Genomic DNA, 18,010 nt, shown 5'->3' with positions numbered 1-18,010 from the left:
AACAGCCAACCTACATGAACCTTCGTATCATCACTGAGGCATGGGAAAGCATGATCACCTTCTAGGCACATTACAATACCGCCTAGTGTAAGACCATCCAAAATACAAGACATTTGACAAGTACAGTGGTTTCTTACACTAAACTATCACTCATATCAGTCATTTGCCATTCAGAGACATTTTGAGAAATAATTCCCCACATGATTGCTTCTTTTTAGAGATAGGAAAACAACATTAACAGTAAACACATACAAACGATTGCAAGCTTTGCAACTTTTGATTCCAGTGTATTTGGTTGTTTTCACTCCTTCTTTAAAGTGAATGAAGTCTATGAAGAGATTGCCAGATTTAGGGGCTAAATGTTCAGACTGTGGCTGTTCAATGCTGACAAAGATGACGTTGACCACATCTTTACTCCAGAAGCACCATTGTATGGTTTAGAAAATTGTGCGGTCATCCAAACCTGAGAATTAGAAGAGAGATATAAACTTAGCAAAACTATATGTGTGAGAATACAGGTGAAAGACAGCAACATACCCATTCACTAAGGATGTATAATACTGTATTTATTTTTAAAAATGGTCTGTTAAAAAATGTATACTCACTCTAGGTGTCTTTCTGGAGATCTCATGACTCGCGTTGCTCTGTCTGCTGTCTTCTCAGGGTTCAGAAGGTCCAATGTTTACTGAACTGAAATGTCTTGTAGCCCAAATACAACCATGAAATAATTTCCAATCCATATTTATGTGGTTAATTTCACAAATTCAATTGTAATATTTAGTAAGATGTTGGAGAAAAATCTAATAAAAATAATGTCTAACCAAGTAAACTCCATAAGTCCAAAATCTTTTGGAAGAATACATTAAATTAAAAGTTAACTCTAAGAAATGTATTTCAAGTCTAGTTTAACATTCTTAATAAAACACAATAACTATGTACAATTTAACATTGCATTGTATAAAAAAAAAGAATTTAAAAGAAAGTAATATTTTGACTGTCTCAATGAATGACTAATTTAATTCCCTGTGTCTGTTATATATACCCATACCATCCCCTTAAGGAGCCGTCCAATGTTATGCTCTCCTTGCAACCACCCCCATTCCCACCCAAGACTATGTGGACGGTATTTGACGTAATCTTATATGTAAATGATCCTATATAAAACACATACAGAAAGTATCTTAATGGTCAATATCTTACAGATCAATTATGAACATATTACATGAGGGAAATAAGTATTGCTTCATGAAAACTGTAGTATGTCTGTACAACTTCAACAATAACATCTTCTGTGCCTTTAATGTATACATGGTCTATTAGCGTACCTTTTTCAGTTGTTGCTGCTTGGACATGTTGAGTGTATCCATGTTGTTCCATTAACTTTAGAATTGTAGATGATACAAAGACATCCTCATTAAAGTCTCCCATGATAACTCTCTTCCCTGGATGCTTCTCAAGTTCACAGATAACCTTTAACAGCTGTTGTCGAAACACGTCAATTTTATAAGTGCTAGGCCTGTACAACACGGCACCTGTCAAATCTACATGAGGTATTGCAAAATACAAACATTCTAAATTGCATTGTTCTGGAATCAAAACATTAATGTCAATGTTGTCTGAATAATACATACCAACTCCACCTCTTTGTTGTTGTTTCAGTTCTGTAAAGAGGGGCTCTGTGTCATCGTAACAGTTTGCTCTTGGATTGTGGTTGAAGCGAAATCCTGGAAGTTCTGGTAATTCTTCAGTGCCTACATTGAGCCATGTTTCAGTTAGGCAAATACAATCAGCTTTCATTAGAGTTTTATGGGAAGAAATATCTTGAAAGTGAGCTTTCAGACTCTGTATATTGTGAAGTGCTAGTGTACATGTATGGTTAACATTAGAGAAAACAGACTTTTCAAATGTAAACAGAGGCAAGCTTTTCATTGCCATGTCTATTTTGTTATTGCAATATATGCTTGACTCTTTAAAGTCCTCAATTATCAGTCCACTGAGAGTTTTCACACGACTCAAAGCAACATATGCTTGCCCGGCAGTAAAAATCTTTTTTAGTGATACAACAGCTTTTTCAACAGTGAGTCCTTGGACTTTGTGAACTGTGCATGCCCAAGCCAGTCTGAGGGGAAATTGACGGCGTACTCCACCAGCATTTGTGACTTTGTCCTCTTCTACCTCAATTAGCGTTGAACGTTCAGAAAACCTCACATTTGATTTTGATCTCTGAATCTTGCCAACATTTGGGTCGTCAAATTCTACATGAATAGTTGTGGGTAAATCATCATCTTGTTGACGTTTACTGATGTGGACAACTGTTCCAAATGCTCCATTGACAAGACCATCAGACACGTCTATATTCTTCTTCAACATCACTTTTGCTCCAATTCCCAATGAAACACAATCCGACAAACAGGAATTGAAAATGTTTGTGTGAAAGCCTACTTTCTGTTCCATTCTTCCAGTTTTAGGATTACGGACAAAATCTTGAGCTGGTATACTGATTGCGTCAGGACAGGTCTGTTGCAGTCTCTGGATGTTATATTTATCAACCTCTGCGTTTGTAGCAAATATGTGAATGTCACTACATTCTTCACCTGTTTCGCACTGCTTTAATGTGAGAACATCATGGCTACTTAGAGCTTCTTTCTTTTTACGAACTCTCAGGCGATTCAACATTTCCGCAAAGGTTGCATTTTGCTGTCTGACTACTTTAGTTAGTTCTGCAACTTCAAAGTTGTTGTCCCACAAGTTGGCTCCGTTGTTATCAGCAAAGAGAGGAGTGCCTTTTACAGGTGGCAACTGATAGAAATCACCCACAGCAACAATGCAGACTTTTCCAAAAACAGAGTAATCACCAGTCTGCTTGATTTGACGCAATCTACCATGAACATAGGCTAGAAGGCGGTGGTCAACCATGGACACTTCATCAATGATGAGAATTTGCAAGTTGCCCATTTTGGTTCTTAAAGAATTTACTTTATCATCACTTAGAGGTTGATATGGCAATCTGATATTGGCACCGATGGAGAATGTGTTGTGAATGGTTGTTGCACCAATGTTATATGCAGCCACACCGGTTGATGCTGTTAAAATGACGGTGGCATCATCAGGACTTTCAGCAAGTTGAGATAACAGTCTAGAGGATTCATAATGTATTGCTTTGACTAAATGGCTTTTCCCTGTTCCTGCTCCACCTGTAATAAACAATCGAAATGGTTCAGGATTTTGTCCAAGCAATTTATCTAAACACCACTGACGAACATGATATAATATTGCAGACTGCTCCTCGTTTAATGACCGTAGTAAATGCAATGCATCCTCTCTGGGCATTGTCACATGATTTGTTTCAAGAGTACATGTGGTTTGTGGGCGTGCTGACAGATCCGGAATGAGTTCCTCATCATCATCGTCATCAGGCATGACCTTATCTTTCATCAGTTCTAAACAATAAAGACGCTCGTTTTCAGTTTCAGGACATATTTGAGCCCAGGCATCTTCCAAGTCAATGTCGTCTTCCAGCAACTGTTTGGCTTTATCGATTTCATCGCTTTCTTTTTCAAATAAAGCTTTGTTAGAATCAACAATTAACTGCACTCTTTGAATATCACTGCCACATTTTACTGCACCATTTTTGTAGAAATCCTCGTAGGAAACAAACTGTGACGGCTTAAGGTGAATGTCATCATAATATGGCAAAAAAAGTTGCAATAACGAATGAAAGTACTTTTCTGGGTTTTTTGTGGGAGAAAATCTGGGATACCTCACAACAGCAGGTTCAGTTCGGGTCCTTTGCTTCAAAAATCCACAGTCGTTGTTTAGCTTGATTATGTTATCTGAATTTTTTGCAGTGGAAACTTGTGACTTTGAGAGTACTCTATATTCAGAACAAAAACTGGCAAGGCATAGACTTTCTAATGGTGCTGTCCTGGGTCTGTTCTTATACCTTTCAACTATATTGGTCATCCAAAGACTGTTTTCATCATCACTCACTTGATGTTGAGATTTATTTTGGAGTATGTGCAAAGGCAAACTCATCCTAACAGGGTTCTCTCCAATAGGTATATACTGTACTTGACGAGAGCATTCTTTCAAGTGCATATGTGTTAATCGATACACTGCCTCTTGGGCTGAGACTTCTCTGTTGTGAAGATATACACTTCCCAGCTGTTTGAATGCTGCTTTTGCATCAAGATTCCCATGCATTCCCTCATTTTGTGCACGTTGTAACAGCAATCCCATTTCTTGTTCTGCTTTTGTGATACAGTATATGTCAGTATATATACCACTACTGAAAAAGCATCTGTGACATACTGAATATCCATATTGCCTTGCCATGCACGCAATAAGTCTTTGTTGTACTGATTTACCCAAATGTCTTTTGGACTTCGCTTTAGCACAATGTTTTTCTTTTTGGAACATATGTTGTATGCTCTTTCAAACAAACCTTGATCAATTCCAATAGACTCAAAAAATACATCTGCTGAACTGAAATTCATATCAGGCTTTGTCAACGCAGTTTTGACTTTCTTCATAATTCCAGTTCCACTTGTATTTTCATCTTTGCCATTCAAGTCCTCTGAGTTACCTCCTCTTGTGACAAAGGTATGGTTGGATGGTGGTCGTGGGAAATTAAATCTGCACACTGTGTTTTTCTTACGACATGTCTTGGAATGTCTCGTGCTGTGTTTCTGCACACAATTCACAGTCTCATAAAGCTCTGGGTCAGTCTCAGGTAGAGTCTCACAAGTGATGTAGGTATCTATGAAATGTGCTACTTCAGCATCACTTTCTTTGTCAATCTTAGGAGCATTCTCAACCCAAAAAAGACAGTGGACATGAGGTGAACCACGTTGTTGAAATTCAACACGGTAAAAGAAGTCTTTTATTTTCCCAATGGGTTCAGCTGGAGACATGATTACATCACGCAGAAAACAATGCCACCTGTGATCAAACATTCTTGCTGCTGTGACAGGATTGCGTCGTATAAGACCACATTTTTCCGACCAGTCAAGCTCATCAACATTTAATTGTTTTCCTTCTATTCTCAGGATAGAGTTCAGCATTTCAGGCCATCTCAAATCAGCAGAGCTGAAAGATGCAAAGAAAGTGGGTATGGAAAGCTGTCTTATCATGGCAAAAAGGTCTTTCTGTACTGACATCCAGTATGGAGGTGTGCCACGAATTCCTCTTAAGAACTTGTATCCTTCATTATTACGTAATATTTGACGTAGCGAGTCTGAGTTTGTTAGCATGTCTTGTGTCATCTTTTTCATAGACAAACCTTCACCTTTGCGTAATGCAACTGAAACACTAGACACAACTTGATTAACTTCTGATATGTACTGTGCATAAAAAATGAAGTCTGTGTTCTGTGCGAAACGGCCATCGGCATTGAGTATGCGTGCATTCAGGTAACGTGACAAAGTTATTTTTTCTTCTCTTTCAGTATGTAAAGTAGGCCCACCAGTAGGATAGAGGACAGGGAAACATTTTGCTTCATTGGTTTGATCTGTTAGCAATCTAACAGGACTGTTGCCTTCACCTGGTGCCACATTTAGGATGTCCTGGAAATGCTGATCAATTATCTCTGAACCCAGATCAACCGGCTGTAAGGATGTATCTGACAAAAGTCCATTCTGTCCTTCAATATATGTCAAATCTTCCTCTGGTGGCTCTTCAGGAGTATTGTCTTCATTACTTTCTTTTACTGTTTCACCTTTGTTATATACCTCTTTCTCAGTATCATCAGTTTCATTCAGAGTATTGACCCAGTCTTCATTGAACTTCACATCATCATACAATTTATTGTGTGTCATTAAATATTTCAGAGCATATCTGACACGGTCAGTATGGACATACATGTACTCATAATGCCCTTTGTATGTCAATTTTCTTTTCAGTTTTACTCTTATCATTTTGTCGTCACATTCATGTCTCGGAAGTATGTTTGTTACATCTGCGTTATTGATAGGAACAGAGACACAGGGGCCATGACAAGCTCTCTGGCGACCACGGGGCAAACACAGCAATTTCATAAAAGGAATATGACGTGCAATCAAATGATGCTCTAAAGAGTTTAGACACTTAAGTTCCGCTGGAATTTCCTCCAAATACATGTTATTGGCAACACTCTGGTCTGGAAGTTTTCCACAAAGTATTTTCCGATGGCATGTATAGCAAATCCATAATGTACTTGATGGATTGTCAGACAAATGGTTCTCATGCTCACTTTCAACATCACACACATGTAAATATTTAAGTGTTATACACCTGTCAGCCAATGCAGCAGTTTTCTCTCCTTTGTTTTCATAGCAAAGTCTTTTACACTCAACAACTTGTTTTCGGAAAAGTAAACGATGACACACACAGCATACATACTCTGGACCTCTGCTGACTTCTTGGCGGAAATGACTTATAGCAAAATCCAAATTTTCTCGTCTCTTTTGCCACCATGCATAGTCCTCACAGCTTCTTTGAATTTTATTTACACTGATATTTTCATTTTCTTGGTACTTGTTCTTGTTATGCTGTTTGATTTGATTTTGAAAAATTGTATTTCTTCTGTATTTATTACGACCATAATCACGGACAAAAGACTGAAATTTTCTGTTTGTCTTGTATTTGGTTTTGGAAAATGTTCGCACAGTTGCTTGAAAGCTAAGATTCTTCCTGTATTTACTTTTAGAGTATGCTCGTACACTTTCTTTAAAATCAACATTCCTTCTGTATTTACTTTTAGAGTATGCTCGTACACTTTCTTTAAAATCAACATTCCTTCTGTATTTACTTTTAGAGTATGCTCGTACACTTTCTTTAAAGTCAAGATTCTTCCTATATTTACTCTTCCAGTATTCACGTCTGAGTTTCTGAAATTCACGATTTGTCTTATATTTCCTCAAATAATTATCCAGCTTATATTTTTGCGACTCTTTGTGATATTTATCTTTAAGAATTTTTAGTTTTTGCTCTCTGTAATCAGAATTCTTCCAGTACTGTTCGCGTTCTTTCTTAGCTTTCACGTTTTCTCTTCCATCCATTAATTTCCTTTTCCTTAAACGTGTCTTCAAAAGATCAATCTCTCCAGGCTGACACATTCCTGCACAAACATTTTGTGCATCTCTCTGTTTAACACATTGTACAACTTCATAATGGTTGCCTGTGTGGTTTAAGAAGATACCATTTTCTGTGCATGACTGTGGATTTGTAGTTGTGGGCCGGTGTGCATTCCATCTTCCATCATTAAAAGTCATTATAGTTGTGTCTAAAAAGTCAGCTGCAGCATATATGTCAATCTCGGTTGCCCATGAACCACAGTAACACATTCTTGACTTGGTCACGTAATCCTTTACAGATGTGTACTCATCTCTCAAATATAATTCAAACTTAGAACTGTTCTTTTCAAGGTGTTGCACGACAGACCGTCTAATTTTCAGATGCTTCTCTTCATTCTGACATATGCTAAAAGATAGGCTACGATAGAAACAGTTTCCATCTGGCTTTATATTCTTAATTTGACAAGGACAACCCATGACATCAACGTTTGTTGCTACGGTAGTCTGAACGTTTTCATTAACAAGTTTTAAACGTGCGCACAATACATCCTGATCCTGACGTGTTAAAGGTTTAAAATGTTGTTTCTGAACTCTTACATCGCTAATAATGACATCTGTTCCTTTACTTGTTTGAATGGGTATGTCTGTCATTGTTTTTGATGGCAGCGTCTCTCTCGGAAGGACTTCTTTGGCTCGTTTCCTAAGACGGAATGAATTTTTCGGTTGACGCTGAGGTTTCGGTACAGAGTGATTGAGAGGCTTGTCATTTTTCAGAATAAAGGTTGTAGGTTGAACGGCATTGTGGTCTAGGCTGTTCTTACTTTGTGCACTGTGTTTATTTGTGGTATCAGATCTAACAGCATATACTTCAGGCATGTCAACACTTTGTTTGGAAACATCACTAGAAAACCCATCATCACAAACCTTAGGCTTCTGCTTCAGAACATCACTGTAGAGTGCTGTGCTTGAGAATACATCAGCAGTGGCAGCAGCTTTCGTTTGCACAGGATCTTTTGTGCCATTTCCAGTAGTTGACTTGACTACCTGCTGTCTGTACACCTTACCATTTCCTTTCACAACATCACTGTACAGCAGGCTGCTGTTTGGAGAGATCGCTGTGTTTACCATGTAACTGGAAGATGTACCTGCATCATTACACATTCCATACAGCTCTGCACTGACAGCAATCATGACTGCTTCAACTCCAGTTATCTCAAAGCGTGGTGTATTTTCTCCAACTGAGCTTGCAAAGTCAAAAACATACCTGTACAGAGATTCAGCAGAGCTAAAATATGCAACAATACTTGCCATATGTTGTTTCTTGTTAACATTTCTATTAGCATGTGAATCAATTAGCGCAAACCATGTTCCCTCTTTTACAATAGCACATGTATTAGCACAAATGGTTAAGAGACATGCGTCATGACTCAACAGTGTTCGTTGTAATGCTACATCAAATGGCATGGCAACATCACATACAGCATGGTCGTAATCCTCAACATGAACAAATCCAGTAAACGAGTCAGCAAAGTTTAATCTGAAATCAGAATTCCACAACCTATGTCTTGTTGGCAGTTCAGACACAGCAATGTAACCTCTTCCTCTGACATGGTCTCTTATTTTACCCTGAGCTCTCATTGATCTACACAGGCAAGTCCCTTTCACCAAAACATCATCTAAATCTTGAGTATTCCAAGTCAACACACTCTTAGTCTTGCTCTTCAAAACTGCAGTCAGACTGATGGCACCACACTGCTTGTTCTGTGCATCTCCAAACTGTGGATGACCTTGATGAAAGGATCCCATCAGCACTGATCTCTCTGGAAAAGTAACAGGTTTAGTCAAGGAGAAACCATCATCAGTAACAGGGTGCTTGTTCACAGTGGTAGGCATTGAGTTAGTTGAAGTTAGTTTGTCTGTTTGACAAAGATGTACGGATACGGAGTCTGGAATCTGTGTACGGAAAGGGGTTGCACAAAGTCGTTGGTTGCCAGAGTTTGTAATAGTTTGTTGTTTTTCAGAGTTTGTAATAGTTTGTTTGTTTGTAGAGTTTGGTATAATTGGGTGGTTTTCAGAGTACGTTTGTTTGTTGGTAGAGTTTGGTTTAGTATGTTTGGCCTTGGGATAGGGAGGTGGCCCAACCCCCGATGGTTTTGCTTTTTTTTCACGAGGAAGTTTAACCTCAACAGGAGACCCGTGGTCCTCTGGAGCAGCCATCCTCTTCTTCGCTGCCTTTGATCGCTTGCTGGATTGTGGCATCTAAATAAACACATAGAAAAAGCATCAGAAACTATGAAATGTCACATACCAGACTACTGCTTAACCATTTCATAATCATTATCATAACATCCTCAACAGTTCTAGTATACAGACTATTGAGATGGTTAGGATTCTCAAAACACCAATCTATTTACTTTAGACATCCAATACTTATCCTTTATTCTATTTATACTGTGTAAATTCAAATTGAAGTCTATAAAATGTAAACATACAGAAACACGCTTGACTATAAATACAAATTAAGAAAAATGTATCTTTAAAGTGGCTTCAACGTTAACCTTAGGTTTCACCAAAATAATCATGACAGTTGCTCGCATAAAAGCAAACCTTACTGTCAAGATACTGCCAAACCACACATTAAAAATGATAAAAACATAGCCTATAAGATGGTCCTGTAGGTAAATTAAATTAAATCAACAGCATGGAGCAGGAATGGCTGAATGACAAAATACCCAAATACAAAATACTCTGAGCCCAACCATTGAATGTTCCCATAAGTTAATTTCCTGAAATGCAATAATTCACCAACCACATAACAGCAGTAACACTTTTCCCTCTACACCTATCAATCTTGCTTTCTTTATTCATATGCAAGGGTACAGTAAGTCACATCACATTCATCAATAACTTAAGCTTACCTTTACTACAGCAGTCACAAGTTTTATCTGGAAAAGTTTGCGTAAATGAAGGTTACTGTTAGTTTTCACATGATAAAGACCAATTGTTGGATAACTAATATGTTAACTAACGTTAACTTAAAAGCTAATTGCATTCCCAACAGAATAAACGATTCAAACTAATGAGAATCAGTTGCTATCAAAACGTGGCAATTGGCATTCATTGCTCACAATAGAAACAGTGCTATGTGATATGCGAAATGGCAACCTACACAACCAATTAATATATTTGCAGCTTAACTTTAAGCAGGGGGGAAACATCGGCGATTAGGAGCTAAAACTCAAGCATCTATAAACCGTAACAATATACAAAACTAACATCCACCAACTTTAAATATTACATTGCAAGAAGTTACGTTTCCACTTCAAAATGGCATTGCTAACATTTCTAGCATAGGCTAATGGCAATTTCCCTTGTGTCAATTAGCATCGCTGCTACTGAACACTAATAAACGGCAGCTTTCAAGCTAGGTCTAGATATCTCACCAATGCGGAGACAGTCGAGGCACGAACGTCAAAGACAATATAAATTATTTTATACTCTTTCCTAATTTAAACAAACAAAAATCACCGTCATCTTGTTACCCTTCGCTTAGATTATTAAACATATGTCATAGAAAAGAAACGACCAACATATTTAGGCTACTAAGTTGTATGCTAGTAGTATGTACCTACGGTCTCTGACCTGGGCCAAATCCTTTTCCTAATTTCAACCAACAAAAATCACCGTTACCTTCATCTTGTTACCCTTCGCTTATATTAGTTAATATATTTCATAGAAAAGAAACGACCAACAAATTTAGGCTACTTAAGTTGTATGCTAGTAGTATGTAGGTACAGTCTCTGACCTTGGACAAATCCTTTACAGTAGAGTAAACTACTGTACCTGACGGTCTTCAGACATGAAGACCGTCAGGTAGACGGCTAGAGCAGAAGCGTGTTACGGAAAAATGCCTTACTTACGGTCAACCACCCATCGGCCATCCCAGCTTATCCAAGATATATCCCAACTTCAGCTACCATCTTATAATACAGGTTTAACATTACGGAGTTCAGTTAGCATAACTACATGACGACCAATTTAGCTAGGCTAGCTCTAACTTTATCTGCCGTTCTCCATGTGGCATGAGGACAGGACTCATTTCCAGTAGCTTCTGTAATTAACAGGTAGCTAGCTAGCTAAACCAACTGACTTTCACGAAGATACCATTTTATGGTATTTTACGTAACATTCAACCGTCACTTATATTTGCATACGTTGTTCAAGATTAAAATTAGTAACATTGCCATATCGATTTATTTTCTTGAAACATATTCTGAGCGTGGCTCACCTGTCTGTCGTCAATCCAAAGTGAGGTTTTGATCGTCTTCTTCTAATACATTGAGTTGAATTCTTCTTTGGATTTGATTGGCGGGCTTGGTGTATGCTATTTAAAGGTGCATACACCACCACCTACAAACTGTTCGCATTGAGTCCAAACTAATAATCGAAAACGTAGATGCAGGAAGAAAATAATTCTAATGTAGCCTACTTGTAACTATTATAAATGGCAAATTAACTCGAAACTACAATTTAAAATGTATGTCAGTAAAGGCAGCATTGAAAAAAGCAATCCACAAATATTAGTCTGTAATTATTGCAATATACATCACCAGGCACAGACAGTTTAACTGAAATAGATAGGTAAATAGTAGGCTAACAAAACACCAATTGGTTATCAACAATCAAACTTTATTTTCCTTCCAGAAAAAACGGCATAACATCCTCACATTAATAGTGACACAACTGGTGAACTTTATCAAATAGTACAATATAAGTTCTTTGACTTTATTAGCGAAAATCCTCAAACAGGAAAACAACTAAAACAATATGGAGACATTAGAAATGAAATCTGTTTAACAAGAAACTTTACGAACTGTAACAAGAGTTGCCTTCAAAGTGAAAAAATGCAAAATACTAATACAAACTATTGAAAATTAACAATTAGCCTATCACTGGCTAATATAGCCTACAGTTGTAAACAGCCTAATATTAGGAGATGAAAACATCGGCTAACCAACAAAACAAAACAGGTCAGGTGGCAGTAGCCTAGGCTATCAACACATTAAAGAAATAGTAGGCTAATAATCCCAATACCTAGGCTAACATAAAAAAAACGAAGAGTTCAGGCATTTAACTTATCATCCTTTAAAAATAACTCATCCATCCCCTCTGCAAAGCCTGTTGCTTCACACTCTGGACTACCCTTTTCGCTTACGATATCTTTTACAGAAACGATCAGCCCCTCTGCGTTGACAGACAACTCAACGTCACCAACACTGAGGAAATGCTCTTCGATGACCTGCAAGTCCCCCATGGAATCGCCAATGTCCTTCTCTTTCAAGTAGACAGAAAGAGCAGAGTTTGTGAACATCGGCGACTGCTCTTGGCCATCGCTGGTCATCAGCAGCAAGACTCCGCTGTAGGAAGCCACGAAGGAGCTGGCTTTTTGTAAGAGCTTGCAGCGCTGGCATCTGTGCGTTAACGAGCGACTCACAAACGGCTCTTGACTGGTGTGTCATCTCCTACAACGGTGTTTGGCGCTTATCTGCACCCCGGTCACAGTTCCACGGACGATCGATGTGTCCTGGCGGTCATCTCCATGGACCTCGACTGACTCCGGTTCTCCGACGGCCGAAATTTCGCTAACCGTTGTCGTTTGAGTGGTAGTCGTTTGAGTGGTAGAACCGTACGGTCACCGGCTTTCCTGGTGGACAAGTTGGCCAGCTTGTACGACTTGCCTACTTCGACAGTCAGAATCAGTTTCTCCCAGAGTGTGAGAGTTGTCTGGCCAGTGGGATCGCAGATCTGAAGCTCCTTCAACTCGCACTGGACCCCGTCAACAGGTACCACTCTGCTCACAGTACCCTCTGGCAGGATCTTGGCATCCACCACACCCACCTATTAAAAACGGCACAAAACACATGGAATTACGTTATTTCAATTGCACTTAATAGCCTAGGCCACCATTTAAACTTCCAGGATAACCATTTAAATCAAGACAAACATAACAAAGATGTTATCATTGTCTTCACAATTAAGTAGCCTATACGCTTTCGGGCAGCTCAACTTACGCGCTGTCTTGGTCCAAGGCGCAGCACCTCCTCGATGGTCATCTGTCCCATGCTTCGAGGCTCTCTCGGGAAGAAAGCCACGTCCTCCACCACCTCCACAGTGGTGCTATTTGAACAGAGAACGTCGAAGCCACTGGGATCGGAGTAACCTGAATGGAGGACAATACAAACCATTAGTTTACAAAACTCACTATGTTACTCTCACCACTAAAGAACCTAGAATATTGACAGATGGGTACTTACTGAGGCCTCTCCTGACGTTCGCCAGCTTCACTGGGCTGTTGTTTTGCGAAACTTGCGTAAACGGGATCCTCTTGTCTACCGAAAATGCTACCACTCTGTGGTATTCCTCTCGGCCGGTCTGTAGGGTCGCCTCGAAGTAGCGGAGATTCCGCCTCGAAGTTTTCACCGGTGACACACAGTGCAAATATCCCACTATGCTATCGTCATCCTTTCTAGGTTGTTTCGAGGGGCTAGCCATTATCCTATTACGACCTACTAATAATTAAGTGATGCTTCTCAGGTGTGACCTCTCCTTGGCGCGTCTCTTTTTAAAACTGCGCTGCAGTGGAAGTATTTATAAGCTGCAAATATAACAGCATTTGTTACTTTGTTCATTTCAAGCCAGACATGTCTGAAACTTGATCCCTGGCCCAGACTTTTTGACTTTGATGTGTTTGTGTGTGTTTGATGTCTACCTGCTTTCTGTCTGTGCTTTTGATTTGCATGCTTTGTTATTGTCTATTGCAGACATTATGGCATTTTGGTCCATATTTTTTTAAATTTTGCCCTCTGTGTTTGCAACCTTCCTATCATTTGCGAATTTGAGTGAATTTAATGATATCCCCAATATTTCATTAAAGAAACTGCTAAAAATGACGAAGATGGACATTTTGATAATGAAACTTTTTTTGTATAAATAGCCTTTCTGGTCAATTTCACCCAGATATAAAAAATATCTGTAATAAGAGCACAGGCAAGAGACAATAGTGCTTAATTACCTGTATAAACATAGTACACAGTGTCCAGTTTAATTTTGAGTGAGGGTGAGAATCCTTCCTGAGAAAACCTCTTGATTGTATGATCAGACACATTCCAGAATATGAACCCGTCCGTTTTGACTTTGATGTGTTTGTGTGATGTCTACCTTCCTGTCTGTCCTTCTGATTTGCATGCTTCAATTAGTGTCTATTGCAGACATTATGGCATTTTGGTCCATATTTTTTTAAATGTTAATATCTCTCATGTTATTGGTTTGCATTATGGCCCTCTGTGTTTGCAACCTTTCTATCATTTGTGAATTCCAATTGATTTAATGATATCCCCAATACTTCATGAAAAAGTGCAAAAAATGACGAATATGGACATTTTGATAATGAAACTTTTTTGTATAAATAGCCTTTCTGGTCAATTTCACCCAGATATTAAAAATATCTGTAATAAGAGCACAGGCAAGAGACAATAGTGCTTCATTACCTGTATAAACATACTATACAGTGTCCAGTTTAATTTTTTGTGAGTGTGAGAATCCTTCCTGAGAAAACCTCTTGATTGTATGATCAGACACATTCCAGAATAGGAACTCGTCCGTTTTGACTTTGATTTGTTTGTGTGATGTCTACCTTTCTGTCTGTCCTTCTAATTTGCATGCTTCAATTAGTGTCTATTGCAGACATTATGGCATTTTTGGTCCATATTTTTTTAAATGTTAATATCTCTCATGTTATTGGTTTGCATTATGGCCCTTTGTGTTTGCAACCTTTCTATCATTTGTGAATTTTAGTGAATTCAGCACTCCTCATTCAAGTTTATGCTCGTTATCAGGCCTCCACAGAGCTTGATAACAACCCAATCATTTCAATCATGTGTGTTATAGAAGGGAAACACCAAAAACACAGAACAGTGGGTACTGACGACCAGGGTTGAACACCCCTGGAATGAATATCCATTATCAACCCTGGTCCTGGGGAACCTGTCACATGTTTTATAAGTTTAGCTCTTCCAACACACCTGATTCAAACTGAATGGGCTTGTAAGCAGGCTTCTGATGACAGCATTCATTTGAATAAAATGTGTTGGAACAAGGAAACATCTCATACAACATACAGGGCACTGGAGCTACAGGAAAGGATTGAGCGTGCCATCCTGACTACAATAATATGAGTATTTGCAGCCTTACAAAGAGTCTTACATCTTACGTCTAAAAATGACAGAATGTACTGTGTTTTGACCCTGATGATCAGGGTAAAGTACTTAAATATAATCTGAATGAACAAAAAGCCCACCCAATTTGCCCAACCATTGGTCCTCATATCAAAAACAACCAGACAATGAGGTAGCCTTATCTTAGAAAGTCTTTCATGAATTGACAACAAACTTGGTAGGTCTATTTATGGCACTGTTCAGACAATATCTATGTTGTTTTTTGGGTCACTTGATCTGCTTGGCCACCTCATTGCTGCTTGCAGCTATATTTATTCTTCTTCTTCTTAGGACTGGGTGTCTATGGCAGCCCACATAAGCGCTTGGTCGAAAGTTGTGAAATTTGGCACACTCATTGGGGACAGTCCCCTAGTCCAATTCACAAAGTTTCATGTCCCATACTTGGGCACTCTAGCGCCACCAACGGGTCAAAGTTGGACTTGTGTTTACACACGCAACTTTTGAACCGTATGACCGATTTTCAAAAATGAGGTACCATTGGATTCCCTGGATCAAGCCGAGTTCAATGCACATCATGGCGTCAATTTCCGGTTATATAGATTTTCCGCTATTTCCGGTTTTATCAAAAACCTCTGAAAGCCTACTCCTCCTACAGTTTTTGTCAAATCTTCTTCAAAATTACCAGATACGCTCTTCAGACCAAGCCGCACAAAAGTTATGGTAGAGCATTTTGATCCCTACAACTGTTTGTCCGTGAGAGCCAATCAAAATCAGCAGAATAGACACCAAACAGGAAATGAAGTCTTATCTCAGCAGTTCTTTGAGGCAGTGACACCAAATTTGATATGCCTACTCGGAACCTTATTCTGAGTATGTCCTCCAAAAATTGTGTCATGTGACTAAAAGGGGGCGTGGCCGGAAGCATAAACGTGTTTTGGCTAATAACTGTTGAAGTGTTTACCTTAATAAAGTAATTTCTTTGTCGGTTGATGTCTTGTGAGATATCAAACTTGACCATCGATAATATTTCATAACAACCGAATTGACGCGGCCGCCATTTTGGATTTAATGGAAAAGTGTAAAAACCTTTTACACACCCCAAATTGTGTCATATGTTTACTAAATTTGGCACAGATGATCTTCAGACCAAGCTTCACAAAGGTGTCGGGATGGATTTTCCATTTTCAAAACCGTTTGTTCGGTAGAAACAATCAAAGGCGCCGGCGAAGCCGCGGAAGACACGTGAGAGTGTAACTCAGCATCCATTTGTGCGATTGTCACCAGACTTGGGTTCCATCGTTCCCACGAGGAGCAGAGGAGGCCTTTGGTGTTATACCAGAAAAAAAACACTTTGAACACTCACTACTTTGGAACGCAAACAGATATTTCAACCAAACTTGGCGTGTTGCATGAGTGCAACAGGTTGTTGTGACTTAATTGTTGCGCAAGTGCTATGGAGGCCATGTCTTGCTCTGGACTGCTTGGCCCCTCCATTGCTGCTTGCAGCTATATTTATTATTATTCTTCTTAGGACTTGGTGTCTATGGCAGCCCCCATAAGCGCTTGGTCGAAAGTTGTGAAATTTGGCACAATCATTGGGGACAGTCCCCTGGTCCAATTCACAAAGTTTCATGTCCCATACTTGGGCACTCTAGCGCCACCAACGGGTCAAAGTTGGACTTGTGTTTACACACGCAACTTTTGAACCTTATGACCGATTTTCAAAAATGAGGTACCATTGGATTCCCTGGATCAACGCGAGTTCAATGCACACCATGGCGTCAATTTCCGGTTATATAGATTTTCCGCTATTTCCGGTTTTATCAAAAACCTCTGAAAGCCTACTCCTCCTACAGTTTTTGTCAAATCTTCTTCAAAATTACCAGATACGCTCTTCAGACCAAGCCGCACAAAAGTTATGGTAGAGCATTTTGATCCCTACAACTGTTTGTCCGTGAGAGCCAATCAAAATCAGCAGAATAGACACCAAACAGGAAATGAAGTCTTATCTCAGCAGTTCTTTGAGGCAGTGACACCAAATTTGATATGCCTACTCGGAACCTTATTCTGAGTATGTCCTCCAAAAATTGTGTCATGTGACTAAAAGGGGGCGTGGCCGGAAGCATAAACGTGTTTTGGCTAATAACTGTTGAAGTGTTTACCTTAATAAAGTAATTTATTTGTCTGTTGATGTCCTGTGAGATATCAAGCTTGACCATCGATAATGTTTCATAACAACCGAATTGACGCGGCCGCCATTTTGGATTTTATGGAAAAGTGTAAAAACCTTTTACACGCCCCAAATGTTGTCCAATGTTTACTAAATTTGGCACAGATGATCTTCAGACCAAGCTTCACAAGGGTGTCAGATGGATTTTCCATTTTCAAAACCGTTTGTTTGGTAGAGACGATCAAAGGCGCCGGCGAAGCCGCGAAAGACACGTGAGAGTGGTGAGTGTCACCAAACTTGGGTTCCGTCGTTCCCACGTGGAGCAGAGGAGGCCTGCGGTGTTATACCAGAAAAAACCACTTTGAACACTCACTACTTTGGAACGCAAACAGATATTTCAACCAAACTTGGCGTGTTGCATGAGTGCAACAGGTTGTTGTGACTTAATTGTTGCGCAAGTGCTATGGAGGCCATGTCCTGCTCTGGACTGCTTAAGACACGATCATTTCAATTCCATGAAAAAAGTGCGTCCAAAAAATGCGCTCTTTTATGCG

General features: G+C 39.2%; 2 protein-coding genes across 2 annotated transcripts; both read right to left on the bottom strand.

Moving 5' to 3' along the window:
- Positions 1–755: 755 nt before the first annotated feature.
- On the bottom strand, positions 756–11,381 carry LOC124484354. The gene is given in 5 exon segments (XM_047045245.1): positions 756–4,263; positions 4,266–7,363; positions 7,874–9,311; positions 9,971–9,997; positions 11,341–11,381. Coding segments are annotated over 3 exon segments (7,581 nt in total). The 5' UTR covers positions 9,971–9,997; positions 11,341–11,381; the 3' UTR covers positions 756–1,218.
- A 1,206-nt stretch (positions 11,382–12,587) lies between these two features.
- On the bottom strand, positions 12,588–14,265 carry LOC124484673. Its single transcript, XM_047045699.1, has 3 exons — positions 13,367–14,265; positions 13,124–13,272; positions 12,588–12,950 (listed from the first exon to the last, which is right to left on the bottom strand). The coding sequence occupies exons 1-3, from the start codon at positions 13,602–13,604 to the stop codon at positions 12,609–12,611; spliced, it is 729 nt and encodes a 242-aa protein (XP_046901655.1). The 5' UTR covers positions 13,605–14,265; the 3' UTR covers positions 12,588–12,608.
- Positions 14,266–18,010: the final 3,745 nt, after the last annotated feature.

This window comes from Hypomesus transpacificus, chromosome 22, assembly GCF_021917145.1.
Source record: "Hypomesus transpacificus isolate Combined female chromosome 22, fHypTra1, whole genome shotgun sequence".
In the NCBI taxonomy this organism is placed as follows: domain Eukaryota; kingdom Metazoa; phylum Chordata; class Actinopteri; order Osmeriformes; family Osmeridae; genus Hypomesus; species Hypomesus transpacificus.
This window is presented reverse-complemented; position numbering and strand designations above follow the sequence as displayed.

Bases quoted from the DNA above. Each gene is read 5' to 3' on its own strand.
- LOC124484673 (XM_047045699.1), bottom strand. From the start codon at position 13,604: ATGGCTAGCCCCTCGAAACAACCTAGAAAGGATGACGATAGCATAGTG. The intron at 13,273-13,366 runs GTAAGTACCCAT...TCCTCCATTCAG, and splicing joins GAACGTCAGGAGAGGCCTCA to GTTACTCCGATCCCAGTGGC. The intron at 12,951-13,123 runs GTAAGTTGAGCT...CGTTTTTAATAG, and splicing joins GCCTTGGACCAAGACAGCGC to GTGGGTGTGGTGGATGCCAA.